This window comes from Rhagoletis pomonella, unplaced genomic scaffold (assembly GCF_013731165.1).
Source record: "Rhagoletis pomonella isolate Grant_MI unplaced genomic scaffold, Rhpom_1.0 Rhpom_scaffold_00003, whole genome shotgun sequence".
NCBI lineage: Eukaryota > Metazoa > Arthropoda > Insecta > Diptera > Tephritidae > Rhagoletis > Rhagoletis pomonella.
Genome location: NW_023458557.1, coordinates 60,584,847 through 60,602,330, shown reverse-complemented (window position 1 = coordinate 60,602,330; position 17,484 = coordinate 60,584,847). Strand labels below are relative to the sequence as shown.

Sequence of the window (17,484 nt, the reverse complement as noted above, 5' to 3'; positions counted from 1 at the left end):
TGAACTGGAGCCCCTGTACATAACTATAGAACTGGCTGCCAAAAGAACTCTGCTCAATTTCACTAGAGAGGGGTATGGAAGAGGTAAGGTCGTTTCCTCTAGGAACATGGCGAAGCTAGGGTCCTCGCTCCCGCTAGACATGCTTCCGAGGGATGACATATGTAGAACCATAAGGTTTGAAGAGGTTTAAAATTGAGTTAAGCAGTAAGGCAACCTGGTGTGCCTCCTCTTTTGAGAGACTCCTTCAGGATAGTACACTGCAATGGTACACAGATGGCTCGAAGACCCCGGAAGGAATAGGGGCTGGAATCTCCGGATCTAGGTCCAGGATCTCTATCCCGATTGGGAAGTAACCAAGCATCTTCCAGGCTGAAGTCTACGCCATCTACTTGTGTGCGGAGACCATCATTAATAGAGGATACCGTAATGAGAGGATTGTAATTCTTGAACACACCAAAACTGCGACACTTAGAGATTACTACCAGAAACAAACTAGAAGGCTTTGAAATTATTTTTTTCGTATTATATAACTTGGAAGTTTATATGTTATTAAAATGTTAAAATATTAGTTACTATTTGCTCCATATGCAAATGATCGGTATTTTCATCGCACACGCGCCATCATGTTTTGCACGACTGCATCATCGACTTTACGCGATGCGCACAACTACTTTGTTTTGCACTCTTCAATATTTTTTACTGTTTCCCCTGTTTTCTTCAAGATTCCTTTGACAATTGACCAATATTCCCCAATAGGACGTAGCTCTGGGCTATTGGGTGGATTTCAGTCGTGAGGTACAAAATTGATGTTATTTGCATTATACCACGGCAATGTGTCCTTGGCATGGTGGCAGCTGGCCATGTCCGCCTAGAACAGTGGCCTACTACCTTATATGTTGATAACTGACAGAAGACGCGTTTTGAGGCACTCACCCCGACAAACTTAATCATTCATTGTCCCGGATGGGAAAAAAAGGCTGCTCTTACGGCCACAGGAACACATAGCTTGCCAAACCATGTTGTTTTTTGGAAATTTGGACTTAATTTTCAGCTTACATCTTTCAGGGGCTTCCTGACGACTTGCAACAGTATACAAATCTTGACCTGCAATATATTTTGAATTTTTAAAGCAGTAGGTTTCGTAGTCCATAACAATGCAGTTGTATTTTCTAATTTGGAATTCATACAACTTCCGACTGCGGACTGCTTCGTTGTAATATTCTACTTTGCGCCTCAGTCTGGCGCTGTTTGAGCTGTAGAACATCTATGTATATAGAAGTATAGAGTATGTATGTAGGAGTGTATGTGTAGAACATCCATGTGGCCACAGTTAGAGCACATACACTCCTTATCCCCAAAGAAGCTTTTGGACTTCCTGGGGGATCTTGGCTTGGAGGAAGTATTGTGAAGAGTGGAGGGCACAATAGATCATCAGGTCGCAGTGCATACCACATAATTATCTATCTATCTATGTACCCAACAAATGTACATGGCTTCAAAGCATGAATTTTTTCTCGCCTTCGTCTGGGGCATACTACCGAAACACACCACTACATTTTAAAGAAAAAATCACCCTATCTGCATCGTCTGTAACACCTACCAAACATTATACCACATCCTAAATGAATGTCAAAAACCCGCCAATGTAAGGAAGGATATTCTCAATTCTGAAAATATAAGCGACATCTAAGCAATGCCCAGTCAGTCAAACATTGAAAAAATCACCAAATTCATCAAAACAATAGAAATGACAATATAGCGATAAGAGATAAAACCGAAAGATGACAATCAACATAGAGCTCAAGGTCTCGGAAGCCAGTGCTTATAAACATCTTTAGTACTGGTATTCATACCAGTGTCTAAATAATAATAATAATAATAATAAAACAGGGGGTTCCACAGGGTGGTGTCCTTTCCCCATTACTGTTTAACTACTATATTTCGAAGCTCCCTCAACCACCAGAGGGAGTCTCGATTGTCTCCTATGCTGACGATTGTTTGATAATGGCGTCTGGGAATGGAGTTGATGACTTGTGCTCGAATGTAAACGGGTATCTCTCCGAGCTTTCTCGCTTCTTCGCTCCTAGGAGCCTAATGGTGCATTTACATGGTATGAATCTGGTCATAAGCCGTATGAATTTTCCTATAAAAGAACCACCACCAACTCTATGAAGAAATTAATGAAAGCGATATATGTTTAACAATTTTGACTTATATACTTGGCAAGTATTTTTTTTGTTAACAACAAACAAAAAATTAAATTTTGTGCCAACTTCGAAACTAGAAGCTTATTTTTTTTAATGTGCTTTAAAAAGGACCTACTGCCAATAAAGCCTTGTGGTTTGCTATTTTTTCAAATGTGTAATGCTTCCATTCAAACATCTTTGTGGATAAACAGTTTTTTGTTCAGAAATTGCTTGTTTACGTTTTTTGTCTTTCATATTAAAAACGTTTGGCATAAGTTGAAATCATAGGCATGCCGTTTTCTTTCGTTTCTCAATGGATTTTATACTTGAAAAGGCACCAAAATATGTATGCAATACTTTTAAATATCGTCATTTAAAGTACAAAACCGCGCATCAAGAAAATGCAAAACCTTGTATGTGAGGTCATGGTACAATAATTACAGGTATTGTCTTCCCAGAGAGCGCATATTCCGATCTGCCTTATTTAAAAAATATCATTGTTGCCCACACTAAAACGTTTACTGCTAGGGAAGGGGATATTTCCATACCCGATATACCATTTATGTATGTATGTACACTAGAGTGGTCCAAAATAATAAAGTCAGAATTTTAATGCCGCCACCCCTAGGATTGTTCTGAACCGAAAATAAATATACCCCTATTTTTTTATTTTGAAATCAAAAAATGTTTAGGGAGTGCTCACAGCGCTCAAAGTTTCCCATGTATTTTATATGGGGAAAAAAAAAGTTTTCGTAAAAATGGTATAAAACTCTTGAAAATCAATATTTTTCAATCATAAACCTGTGGTTATCTTCAGGAGACTTCAGATATTAATAACCAATTGTTTATTTAACCATTTTTTATGATTAAAGATTTTTTATTGGTCCCCCCATTGCACTTTTTAGGGCCTATAAAATATAGTTACCATGAAAAACTAGTTAAAGGAACAATTGTGTATTATTACTGGGAATCTCCTGAAGATAAGCAATATTTTCCGATCGAAAAATTTTGATTTGCAAGAATTCTACACTATTTCTACGAAAAGTTGTTTTATCCCCATATAAAATACATTGAAAACTTTGAGCGCTTTGAGCACTACCTAAATTTTTTTTTATTTCAAAATAAAAAAAATAGGGGCATATTTTTTGTCGGTATAGAACAATCGTAGAGGTGGCGGCATTAAAAATGCGACTTTATATTTTTTATATACATTTTTGGACCACTTGGCCGGTAAAAAAACATTTGCTTGTAAATTTGTTTTTGTTTTTTATTTTTTATTTTTTTTTATTTTTTTTTATTTTTATTTTTTTTTTGTTTTGTTTGTATAAATTGTTGAATATTTGCTTGTAAATAAATTCAAAATTTGTATTGCTCACTTCATTTCAAATGATTTTTCTTTTGTTTTGAAAAATTATAAAAATTGAACTGAGCGAAAACAAAACGCATAGCCAAATAAAAGTAAAAGAATCAACACTGAACTGCGTCAAAATGAAAATAAGGGAGCACGAATTTCGATGTGAAGCAAAACTCTCTGGGAAGCAATACCTGTAATTATTGTACCATGATGTGAGGTTGCCTAAATTTTATAGGAGAGAGTAAAATTTGTCATACTTCAAAACAGTTCTCTCTTTTAAAGTTAATTATCTCTTCTTATATCTAAGTATCGAAATTTTTGTATAAATGATTAAAGGCTTGATGATAGGAGCTTTCGGTGAGCAAATATCAGTTACGAGGTTTTGCAAAACCACGATACGCGCTTTTGTACTTTAAACGACGATATACAGATTGGCGTTTAGACAATAGGCGTATTCTGGAAGTCTTGCACGATGCACGGATTGCACGAAATGCAAAAATACTATTCCAAATTTCGAAGAGTACGAGAGCACCCCATTGCAAAGTGGTAGCATCAGTGGCGTAGCCAGGGGGGATATGGGGGATAGATCCCCCTTCGTCATTGAACTACAATTATTTACTTTTGAATTAATAACACTATACTATTTTATCCTTCTGATTTAAATTTTTTTTATTTCAGACGGATGACAAATTATCTTTTAATGAATATATGAGTAGTCCACTTGCAAACAGCGTTATGTGATTTTATAAAAGTAAACCACAAATTAAAAATTAAAAACAAAAACATCTACGACAACAAGTAACATCCGAACTGTATCTTTTTTTATTATCTGAAAATTTGGATTAATAAGAGCCTAGAACCATTAAAAATTTAATATTGCAAGTTTTGAAACTTTTTTTTAGCTTTTCGCGTTCTCTCCTCTAGGAAGATTGGTTTGCTTCTTTTTTGCGACCTCTTCCACTAGACACCGAAACTACCACGTTTTCTTGCAGTTTTCTAAGTTCATACGAAGAGGAGACATTTGAAAGTGTATAAATAAGTATTATAGCGACTTTTGCAAGAGTAGTTAACATTTCATGCTATTTTTTTCAGAATATAGAAAAATTTTTCACTCTGCTGTTAGTGGACATGAAACCCACCAAAACTAAAAATCTAAAAAAAATTTACATAGCGCACTTTGCAAGTGGACTACTCAATTGTTGAATATGCTATCTTATTTGTCCCTTCTTTTTATACAATTAAGGAGCGGCTGAATGGTTTATCGATGTTAGCGGTACATAATGATGTGCCGATTACAACACAAGAAGTAATTGAAAAAATGTGTGCTAAGCAACGAAGATTAAAAATCGCTTTATAAGTAATAAGATTTTGTAGACTTGTGTACATAAATAAATGTAAATAGATACGCGTAAATATATAAATATACAGATATATTCAATGTGTAAAAACTGAAGTCTATACTAACGAAACTTCTACAAAACAAAACTGGACTACACACTAATTAATTAAAATGGTGTAGTAATTTAATTTTTTAAATTTAAATAAAGCATGAACTCCCCAGGGAATAACCGAGTAGACAAAAAATATATAACGGTAGAAATGGCACATACATACATATATGAGAGAATGCCCACAGGCGACGCACTATAGGCAAAACACGAGTTTTTTTCTTCTTTTCTTCGCTTAGAAAAGAGATAATGGAATGAAGCATTTAACCCTTTAATGCAGAGTCTGTCATATATGAAACGCTTTTAACCCTTTTAAGGCAGAGGAAAAAGGTTCTCAATATGCTTTTGAACGTGCTTTTTCTCATGTTGACGTAGATATTAATCGTAGAAAATGTTTCCTTAGTAAGATAATAACAAAAAAAAATAAAAAAAATTAAAAATAAAATAAAAATAAAGATATTAAAAATAAAAATAAAAAAAAATAAAAATAAATAAAAAGTACGTTGAAAACATATTGAGAACCATTTTGCCTCTGCCTTGAAAGGGTTAAAAAGCGTTTCATATATGACAGACTCTGCATTAAAGGGTTAAATGCTGCACTTTCGTAAAGATATCGACCAGTATAACCATTTTTGTTAAATAAATTTTTTTGTGAAAGCTGATAGTTTACGAGTTATTAGAGTTTAAGGTAGCTTTTCTTTTTCCAATCTGGCCACTCGGGTACAGCATCCAATGTCCCAAGAATCGAGTCTTAAGATAAAATAAAGAGAAATCTTTCAGAAACAGTGCTAATGGTGTATTAAATATAGTGTTTTCTAGTGGAATGGGAGCCAAAATCCAAAATTAAAAAAGTGACATTTTGAACGGTATTTTGAGGGTTAAGTTATTGTTGTTGTAACTTCTCTATAGTTTTTTATTCCATTATCTCTTTTCTAAGCGAAGATCTACGATTTTGAAAAAAAAACTCGTGTTTTGCCTATAGTGCGACGCCTCTAGCCATTGTGTATCACAACTTCGCCAAATCCTGGCTACGCCACTGGGTAGCATGCATGGGTAGCAAGCAGCGAAATTATGTATCAAATACAATAAAAAGAGACAGCAAAAAAAAAGAGTGAGCGAGCTGAGAGGAATGAGAGAAATATGTAGCAATTCCAACAACAAAACAACTAGCACAGGGTCGCATTTATCTTGCTATGCTATTTTGCAAAATATATACATGCGTTTCGACGTTGCATATTTTGCAGCGATAGGAAATGTTGTTTCCCATGAATTTTGTTGTTGTGTTTGCAAGTTATGCAATCCATGCAATCCGTGCTACGTGCAATGGCTTTGCATGATTTGGAGAATACCCCTAATAGGTTAGTGTTTGGCATAGCTTCTCCTCCGATATGGGGCGTGCGCCTTGATTTGGTCACACAAAGGGGAAGAGCAGTTTTACTCCGACTCCGAACGGCAATGGTTTTTTTATGAGAAGCTGTTTTCATCACAGAATACACTCGGAGGTTTACTATCACCAACAGAGGGGCGACCGCGAACATCGGAGTGTATATATGTAATATAAAAAAGAATGAGAGGTACTATAAGAAAATGTACCCAAAATTCAGGAGCAAATGAAAAAATGCTCATTGAAAATAACTCACATATATATGTAAATTAAAAAATATAACTTAAGCGGTTACAGCGCTAAACAAAAGTAAGAGTTAGAAAAAATAGCAATACGGTTTGAAGGAAACATAAGACCATAAAATGTTTATTTGTTTCGTTAATTCTCTTAACCTTTTAAGATATGGCACTGCATTCTTTGCATTAGTTTGCAAATAGACACTTATTGTTCTACAATGGCAAACATTTACGTGGGATGTTTTTCTTTAATTTCGAATTGAAAATACATTACGATCATATTGTACCGAAATAAGTGTGGTAACCCTGCATTTTGTAAAAGCCAGAAAGAAGCATCAACTGTATGAAAAAATGAAAGGGAGAAGTATACATGCCTTCTATAATTTTGACTTATATGTATACTTGGCAAGTCCTTTTGTAAACAACAAAAAATACTCATTTTCATTTCTTTGCCAGCTTGGCAAATATAGGCCTATTTTTACTTAAATGTGATATAAAGCTCATTAAAATGTTGCGTAATTTCTTGTTATCATAGATAGATAGATAATTAATAGAGGCATGCACTGCGACCAGCAGGTCTATTGTGCCCTCAACCATTTACAGTACCTCATCTAATCCTAGGGAGCCCAAAAATTTGAGAAGATCCCCAGGGATTAGCGATTGTATTGCTTCGTTACTTGGCCAGTAGTGGCCCAGGTACCTCTCCCGTCTTCTCGCGACCGCCGCGCATTCGCTAAGCAGGTGGACGGGAGTCTCCTCGGTCACGTCGCAGAAACGACGTTTGACCAAATCCCTAGCTTGTGTAGGTGGCCTTTCAGTCTGCAGTGACCCGTCAGAAAACCTGTTATAATCCTTAGTTTACCTTTGGATAGATTGATAATTGCCCTGTACCTCGTAAGGTTGTAGCCTCCCAGTAGGTGTTTTGCTTGACGTAAACCTGTAGTGTTACGCCAGTGTTGATTCCTTTGTATGTTCCTTTCTTTCATGAGCTCCTCTTTGATTGTACTAGGTCCAATCGATAGGAAGGGCTCAGGCCCTATAGGCGAGGAGGCTGCAGCCATTCTGGCTAGTCGGTACGCTTCCTTGTTGACCGCAACTCCTATGTGTCCTGGTACCCAAGTTAATTGGATTTCGTTCTGCTCCGCCAGGCTGTTGAGCCTATCTATGCACTCAAGAACCAAGGACGACTTGACCTCAAATGCTGAGGGCCTGGAGTGCCGCCTGGCTGTCGCTCAATATTAAAATTCTCTCGTTACGGTAATTCCTACGTAGATTAATCTCTGCACACAGACTGATGGCATAGACCTCCGCCTGGAAGATACTCGGGTATGCCCCCATAGGTACCGAGAGCTGTAGCCTCGGCCCGTAGACGCATGCCCCAATGCCTTCCGGAGTCTTCGAGCCGTCTGTGTACCATTGCAACGCGCTCGATTGGATCAGCCTCTCCATGAGAGAGGTGCTCCAGGTCGCCTTGGTGCAAAGCTCTATTTTGAAAACCTGTCAAAGTTAACCACCTTAGACCTGTCGTCTCTGGGGAGTAAAGCTAGCGGAACTTGGGAGCCTAGCTTGTCTCTGTTCCTTAATGATATGGTTTTGCCCCTGCCAAAGCCTTCCCTCGCGAAATTTAGTAGAGTTCGCTTTGCAGCCTGTTCTATGGTAAGGTGCAGCGGCTCGAGCTCGAGAATCACCTCCAGCGCTGCCGTCGGACATGTGCGCATTGCCCCCGTAATGCATACACATGCCAGACGTTGAAGCTTGGTGAGGGATTGCCTCACCGTGGTGAGGGTGGTTCTCTAGGCCCAAGCCACTGCTCCATAGGTGACTGTTGGTCTAACTATCATGGTATACATCCATCTCAAAATCCTGGGACTACAGCCCCAGGTCTTCCCTGCCCGGCGTTTGCATACCATTAGTGCCCTCGTAGCTTTGGAAGTGACCGCGTCAACATGTGCCTTCCACAGAAGTCTAGAATCCAGGGTTAGTCCTAGATATTTAACTTCGGTGGCGACGTTGATGGCGGCCCCATTCAAAGAAATGTTCCTCATGCCTGGAAGCGTTCTTCTTCTAGCGAAAGGGACAATAACCGTTTTAGAGGGGTTGATGCTGAGGCCCATGTCCACGCACCAGCCTCTTGCCAGGTTTAGTCCCCTTTGCACTATATCACAGAGAGTGCTCACGAACTTTCCTCTGGCGATAATCACGATGTCATCCGCATAGCCTTGACAGCGGATGCCATTGTCCGTGAGAATCCGTAGAAGTTCGTCCACAACTAAGCTCCACAGGAGAGGGGATAAGACTCCTCCCTGCGGGCAACCTTTTGTAGTTTTTAGCTGTACCACGCTGTCCCCGATGTCGGTTTCAGCGATTCTTGAATTTAGTATCCACCTGCGGATCGTTGCCTGCACATTGCGTTTTTCAAGTGCCCGGTCGACGCTAATATGAGAGGTGTTGTCAAACGCCCCCTCAATATCGATGAAGGCACAGAGTACTGTTTCCCCACACTCAAATGCATCTTGTACTACCGTAGACAAGGTGTACAGTGCGGTGTCCGTAGACCTTCCCACTCTGTAGGCATGTTGGTCGGGGTGTAAAGGCACCTGTTTAAGGGTGCTGTTCCTGAGTTCATGGTCGATCACCTTCTCCATCGCCTTAAGCAGGAAGGAGGTAAGGCTTATCGGCCTGAAGGACTTAGCTAGAGAATAATCTCTCTTACCTATCTTCGGGATAAAAATAACCCGAGCCCTTGTCACACCTCAGGGATGTGAGCGAGCGCTAGGCTAGCCCTCATGATGTTCACGAGGTGTGGAAGTAGGAGCTCCTTGCCTTGCTTCAGCAACACTGGACTGAAGCCATCCACCCCGGGGGATTTATACCGGTCGAAGGAGTCTATCGCCCAGCAGACTGATCGGTGGGTAAATAGACTCCTAGCCAGCTTCCAGTCCACTGGGGACGGCCTGGTCCGTCGGCACGGTGCCTCCCCCGAAGTGGGAGTGGCATCCGGGAAATGGGCCGAAAGTAGGTCAAGTGCCCTTTCCTCTTCGTTGCCTGAGTAAGTGCCATTGGCTGGATTGCTAGTCTGGTATCTGTATGGTCCCTTGCCAAGGCCTTGTGCAGCCTGGCAGCTGAAGGAGTCGATGAGATGCCCTCACAGAACTTCCTGAAACTGTCGCGTTTAGCCTTCCTGATTTATTTACTGTAATTAGTTAGACTTGCTGAATACTCAGCCCAGCGCCCTGTGCGCTTTGCTCTATTAAATAGTTTGCGTACCTCCTTTCTGAGCACCGATATGTTCCGAGACCACCAGTTGGGCTGCGCCTTCCTTCCTGGTTTTGTCTCCGGGCAGCTTGAGTGAAAGGCATCTACGCCATTTAACTCATTGACGGTGCTCTCTAGGCTCATGCAGTTGGTGTACCTACTCCTGGACTTAATTCCAGTTAGGTTTGACTCTAAAGTCTCGCTGTACTTTGTCCAGTCAGTTTTCCTGGGGTTCCTGTTTGCCTGCCTAGTTTTGACTTCTACTCCCAGTACAAACTGGATAATCCTATGGTCTGACAGTGAGGGCTCCGATGAGACCCCCACTGGGTGACCAGAGGGCTAGCCAGTCTGTTGCTAAGCGTGATGTCTAGTACCTCCTCTCTAGCCCTCGTTACAAATATCGGTGTTGGCCAACATTGTGGATGCTTAGTTCCTCACTTAAGATGTACTCTAGGAGACACTCACCTCTGCGGTTCGTATGATGAGGTGGAGCCGTCTCTTTCTGCAGAATTCCACTAGCTGCTGTACCTCTTGCGGAGGGGCGTAGTTGCTGTCCCCCGGGAAATAGGCCGCGGCAAACACCACCTCTAGGCTTCTGCCACTTAACGAGAGCGTCGTCTGCACTGCGACCAAGTCCTGTGTAAGAAACTCTGTAATGCAAAAGTAATCAATGTTCTTCTTAAGCACCACACATGATCTGGGCCTCCCGCAGGAGAGGTCCCAAATTACCTTGTTGTTGTTGTGGTTGAGGCCCCTAACCTGGCCTCTGTAGGTCCACGGCTCTTGGATCAGTAGAATGCCCAGGTCATCCGTGGCGAACCTGCTAGAGATGACCGCCGAAGCAGCCACCGCATGATGCAGGTTGACCTGGGCTACTGCCAAGTGATGCGTGGTCATAGTTGGGGCTCGTCGAGATCGGAGAGCTGTAGTTCGCTCTCGCTTCTCCTATCGAGCTCAAGTCGCCTGAAGTCGATGCCTGATAGCAACTCCTGCGTGGATGGCACGTCTTCCGCTGGCTTGGTGGTGGTGGCTGGCTCGGACGTGCTTGCTGGAGTTGGTGTCTGGAGTTGGTGTCTGGGTTAGGGGTAGCTGACTGAGGGGTGGCTGTTCCGCCGGTAAGGTCGAGGTTGACTGGGTCGCCTGGGCAGCGGACCTTTTGTCGCCACGGCCTCACCGTGACGAAACTGAACCTATAGTTTAGGTTGAAGCCAGCCCTCTTGATGCTGACGTACGATTCCTCATCTATGCCCAGAAATAGTCTGCGCCCGTTCTCCTCTACGGAGCTGGACACTACCTTCCACGCAGAGATGTGGGTGCCCTCATTCTGCGCTTTTAGTAGCCCCAACGCAAACTCCGCCGACTTATCGGCGCTCCTTGGCAGGAACACCGTGATGTTATGCACTGGAGGGATGTCATCCCCCTCTTCGTGCACATCTCTGGTCCCTTCCAGCCCTCAAGTGCCGGTGCTTTCTTCACCAGCCAGGTTGCTGTTCTCTCGTCCCTGCAGTCCACCAGGAGCATGCCGGATCTGAAGTACACACCACAGAACACCAGCGGGTGCGACCATCCTTTGAAAACCTCTTCCATGATGGCATCCTGGAGTCTGGTTAGGTCTTCCGAGCTCAGGGCAGCAGCAGGGTACTCACAAAGCAGCACCGCTACCCGAATGCCTTTGAGGGCTTCCGAATAGCTGGGTTGCTGAGTGGAACCCCCCTGCGCATGTCCTTGCTCGATCGGCTCCTAGACCATGAGTTCGGAGGGGGTGGCTGCTCCCGCTGCCGTTTGGTGCCCGGTGTCTCTGGCGGAGTGACCTGGTTGCTACCTCTTTTGTTGGAGCCTGTTGGTTCCTCGCTTCTCCGCTTTTCAGCGGGCGCGGGTCTGTGCTGCTGTTGTCGCTGTGGCCCGCTCTTCTGCTTTTCAGCAGGTGCGGGTAAGTGTGCCTGTTTGTTGGGCCCGCTCTTCCACCTATCGGCGGGTGCGGGTTTGTCGCCTTTCCTGTGTCTCTCACGTTTCTCATTCTCAATCTCCATTCTGACCTCTGCCATGGCTCTGGCTTCAACTGAGGGCTTGCCTGCCCGAGGTACCGGAGGTACCATTTAACCCCGGAACCGCTTAAGCCCTCGCGAAGCCGATCGTCTAGGGACCCCGGTGGACCTGGCCGCGGCATCGGAGGAGGCTTGGCCCTGCGGTGCTTCCAACTCCTTTGCTTCTGCCACCCGGAGTCGTCGGACGCTGCTGAGGCGCTGCTGCTGTGCGACCTATGGAGTCTCGCCTTCTCCGCCCGGTGACCGCTTTCGGAGCGGCGCCGGCTATTGGAGCGCTGCCGGCTCTCTGAGCGGTGTCGACTCGTAGAGCGACGCCGACTACCCGAGCGATGCTGGTTCTTGGAGCGGTGACTACAATCGGTGCGGTGGCTGCTGCCTCTTGTTATTATAGTGGTTTGTATTTTTATTGTCCACCATACGTAGTTGCTTCTATGAAAAAGATCTAGCACAAAGATTTTTTTTTTGAAATTGTTTGTTTATTGTTTTTAATTTTTGAAATTCCTACTTTTGACATGTATGTGAATGGCGAAGTTGCCTCTTTCCTCCTTATCGGTGGGTTTTATATTAAAAAGGGCATCAAAATGGGAAAAATCTCCTTGGTATCTCTGCATCTGTTAAACTTTTTATGGGAAGATGTATGAAAACCCAACTTGCTATAATTTCATATGCTTAACAGTATCACAACAGTATGTTTACAGTATCTCCCCATAATTTTTCATATGAAAATATGTATTTATTATATGCATCCTACTCAATATCATCGAATTCCTCATTAGAACATGTAGTCCTTCCATTTTAGCCCATCAACAGTTCATATGGCTTCATACCATGTAAATGCACCATAACCCTCTCCCCTACAAAATCCTCTGCGGCCTTGTTCACCAACTGGACGAAGGAGGTCAGACTACCGCTGAGAATTCACGTCGATGTTACACCGATTTCGACGGTGAATAACCCCAAAATACTCGGAGTAACCGTCGACAGTCTGCTCTCCTTCTCTGCGCATGCAACCGCTATTGTCAACAAAGTACAGAGTCGCAATAAGGTCCTCAAGTCGCTAGCCGGCAGTATTTGGGGCAAAGACAAAGAAACGTTGCTGGCAACATACAAGGCAATAGGCCGGTCGCCGGGGACTAGGAGGACGCAGTGGTTGAAGCTGCAGACGACTCAAAACACTGCACTTCGGACAGCGACTGGATGTCTTCTGATGTCGCCCGAACACCACCTGCACGACGAGGCGAAAATGCTCCCCATAAAGGAGCACAACACAATGCTCTGCAAGCAATTCCTAGTAGGGAGCCACAGACGTGGACACCCGAACAGACACTTGCTTGCAGAGGAGCCCTCGATAAAGCAACCTCTGGACCCCCTCAGCTTATCGACAGGCCCTGAGCGGCATTCACAGGGAGTCAGTCTCGAGTTATGTAGACTCCAGACCTGTGAATGCCGTTCTAGGCACACAACCACCTGTTATCGAAGAGACGGAGCTTCGTCTGCCTCGGGAGACTAGAACCACAATAGCCCAACTTCGCTCTGGCTACTGCGGCAGGTTTAACTCATACCTAATCAGATTAGACGCAGATGTACCAAATGAGTGTCCGGCATGCGGAAAAACACCCCACGAATCGAAACATCTCTTTGTATGCCCAGAAAACCCCACACAGATAACGCCTTTGTCCCTGTGGACCTAACCCGTCGAGGCTGCACGCTTCTTGGGGCTTCCGTTAGTGGAGCTTGACGACAACGTCTGAGATATTAACCGATCTGGGCGGGGTTGTTGTAGCCGCTACAACAACAACTACGAAAAATCAGCTGTATATGGTTATGATACCTATAATCGATGATAGTTAATGTGGTTACGGTTATGTAGTTATAGCTATGGCGTTATGGTATGTTACCACTAAGGCATCTAGTACCGGGATTAGGGATCCCGAATCCCGGGCCCTGTTTTGAGTCCCGAAATCCATCGGGATCCCGGGGTATAATTTAATCTACGACCAAATTGAAATAAAACGAAATTCAGACACTCTACTCTAATGGCATAAAAGAATTATAAAATGCAACCCTACAAATAATCAAATAATAGGCGTGTTTTTTACATGCATCCGTATCTGAGCTTAAAACTTGTATGAAACTCTAAGCGACATACTAATGTTCTTACATGCTGTTTTGAGTGGAGCAATTGACTCGAGATCTCATGAAACTCAACTTTTAGATCTCATTAAACTCAATGCTCCAATGACAATGCTTCGTCAACACGATTTGTTTTCGATTGATTTTTGTAAAACCAAATGTGCTCTAAATCAACCAGTTGTTAGGGTAATGAGTGAGTTCAATGCTTTATGTACAGACAATAATGTCAACATATTCGCTAATCGCCTAGAATATAAAAAAACCTTATTTACTCTTGATTCGTAAATTTTTAATTTATTAATTGTTGATATTTAGTCTGTAAGATTTTGGAAATCATAGACTCGAAATAAATAAATATATATATATAACATATATATGAGGCATTCTTTTTATATGGGACACAAAATTTGGTGTCACAATTTCGATTGGCTTCAATTTTTTTCTTTTTTCTTCGGATATATGATCTGCCAACGAGTCTAGCTCAGGCAATTGCCGCGCTAAGACCTGCTTGTTACCGCGATCATTGATTGACTAAAAACGGTTTAACTCAGTTTCTCTTTTGCTACGTAATTATAATATAGTACTGTATAAGTGCATATACACATATACACATAGTGCAAAATTCAAAAACTCTGATTAGTACACGGCGAAATGAATGGGGTTCACCCCCCCAACAGGAATAGGTTCCGAGACCTAGATCCCGATGTAAACCTCTCTGGCAAAAAGACTCACGGTAAACGACTAAGGACTGATGATTTCACACCACTTCCGGAAACTACGCAGAACGACGACCATATTCCACGGTATCTTATTGCTTCAGCAACAGGTCCAAAAATTGGAGAAACTGCTACTGGTATAGCGCAGGTAACACGTCCATTAGCTTCATACAATGTTTTTCAAATTGAAAAAGGGCTCAAACACATAAGCACCGATTATACGGAAGTTACGGAACTTAAATCTGGAGACCTACTTATCAAAGTTAGCAACTTAAAGGCAGCCGATAAATTTATTAAAGCGACACACATCGATTTAGTACCAGTGAAAATCACTTCCCACAGGAGCCTGAACTCCACACAAGGCCGAATTTTTTCAAAAAACATAATTCACCTTACGGAAACAGAATTAGTTGAAGGATTGGCAGGTCAAAAAGTCATCGAAATTAAAAAATTATCCAAATTGATAAACGGAACGGAAACCCCAACAGGTGCAGCCATCGTCACTTTTGACCTTATACGTAGACCTGAAAAAATTCACATAGGATGGGAACGAGTCAATGTTCGCGAGCATATTCCGAATCCGATGAGGTGCAAAAAACTGCCAAAAATTAGGGCACACCAAAAATACATGTAAGAACATTGAACTCTGCAAGCAATGCGCTATATCTCCTCCACATGATAACTGTTCGCGAAAACTCTGCGTAAATTGTAACAACGACACATACCTCAGATGATTTCTCTTGCCCTAGCTTTATTAAACACAAAACGGTCAACAAAATAAAAATCGAACGTAGATGTACAATTCGAGACGCATGGAAAGTATATAACAGCAATCCAAACGCATACCAATTAGAATCCATAAAAACACAAACAAGTAAACCGTCACTGGCCGAAGTGGTTAAAAATTCCATACCAAATCAAAGCGAAACAAATAAAAATCATACTCCCCCAACTACATCAACTTTGAACAATAAACCCTCCCAAAACGAAACATCACACTCAAACACAGATAGCAATAAAATAGAACACACGAAAACAATATCAACCAAAAACAATACACTTACCTTCCGACCTAAACTCGGAACACATCTGAAACAAAAAGAAACTGAAACAAAAATAAAAGAAATAGACTCACCGACACGAATGAGTGACTTAGAAATGTCATCTGTTACAGAAGTACACAAAAAACATTATTCAAATACAATCGCAACATTTAACAATTCAACTCCGCATACATCTTCATCTTCTTCTAACAACAATTACTCCACTCAAACCCAAATGCATCTTTCACCATTGACGAATCTAACGCAAAACTTAATAGAAAGCATGGTGTAATAATAACAAGGTGTTGTCAGTAACTTAACCTCACTTTTTCGGCAGGTCTATTCCGGTCACGCATTTTAAAGTACTAGAAAAGGTACTAATTATTTACTACCTTTAATCCGTTGGTGCATACTATTCAAATTAAATGTAGCAAAATGTATAATTACAGGCTTATAAGCCTTAATATATGTTTGTATCGGCAGCTCCACACAGCTTGGACATATATTGTAACTTTAAAAAAGTAAAAGCCGTAAAATAAGGCAATTTCCTCTAAGACTGCACATGATTTTCTAAATAGATTAAAACACATAAATATCGATAATATAAGCGAATTCCTAATTTAACCATGCAGCCACTCTATTCTAGTGTATCAGTAGTTCATTTGGCTCAATATAATGGCAATGCAGCAAAAGTTATTTAATATAAAAAAGCGCCTTTCCATACGATTTCTGGGTACATTTTTTTCCATTGATAACCACGATATCTTTTATTTTTCTACTTTTTGAGGACAAAAACTATACAAATCCAGCAATTTTAAATATTAATATTGTTCTGAAAACACCAAGTTCTTTAAAAATCGCGGTAAAACGAATTACTAAAATCGAGTATTTTAGATACTATTTCCCAACGAATAGTAGTATAAAAATTAAGATCGGCAGCACTGAAAATAAGCACGCCGATCTTGTCAAAATCACAACAAACACCTCGCTACTGACAACACCTTGTTATTATTCCACCATGATAGAAAGCAACAACTACTGCATTCCAACACAACTACATTACAACGAAAACTCAGACCACGAATAAATAATACTACACACTATTTAAAGCTTAACCAAAGGTATGGATATAGGTTTAAAGGAATATACAGGGATTTGTCAATAATAAATATGCACTTGAATTATTAGTTACGAAACACAAACCTGACATAATCATGCTACAAGAAACACACATTGTGCAAAAAAATTCAAATCTGTTACACTTACCCCTTTATAAGATATTTCACCACAATAAAGATTATCAATACGCCTAATCAGGTGTAGCCTTTTTGATTAAAAACACTTTAAGTGTATCAAATCATATAATATCCTCCAATAACCTTCTTCATCAATCCATAACCGTCCATGGTTTGACCGACCTGCACCTAACAAATATATACAAAGAAACAGACATGTACCTAACGACGCAGCTGCTTGATAGTATACCCAAATACAGCACTGGACATCACCTAGAGCTAGGTGACTTAAATTCGCATAACACGTTATGGGGATCACAAACTACAAACAGAAATGGAAGTATATGGGAGGAATTTGCAAATGATCGAAATCTGATTTGTCTAAACGATGGCTCACCTACACTACTTAGCACAAAAAACACGCTTACGGCTGTAGACGTAACAATGGC

At 41.5% G+C, this 17,484-nt stretch overlaps 1 protein-coding gene and 1 long non-coding RNA gene across 5 annotated transcripts in view; both read right to left on the bottom strand.

The window, feature by feature from the left end:
- Window positions 1–17,484, bottom strand: part of LOC118735340 (protein RCC2 homolog) — a 132,459-nt gene that overhangs the window by 100,269 nt on the left and 14,706 nt on the right. Inside the window, exon 4 of one of the 4 annotated variants that reach the window (XM_036465038.1) lies at window positions 17,138–17,224. The exons of the other annotated variants lie outside the window; for them this stretch is intronic. Coding sequence (XP_036320931.1) covers window positions 17,153–17,224 — 72 coding nt within the window. The 3' untranslated portion in view covers window positions 17,138–17,152. Of the gene's footprint in view, window positions 1–17,137; window positions 17,225–17,484 lie in introns of those variants that run through there. 4 annotated transcript variants of the gene reach the window in all.
- Window positions 10,037–12,535, bottom strand: LOC118735342. The gene is made up of 2 exons (XR_004992574.1): window positions 10,593–12,535; window positions 10,037–10,513 (listed from the first exon to the last, which is right to left on the bottom strand). It is a non-coding gene; the product is annotated as an uncharacterized LOC118735342 (long non-coding RNA).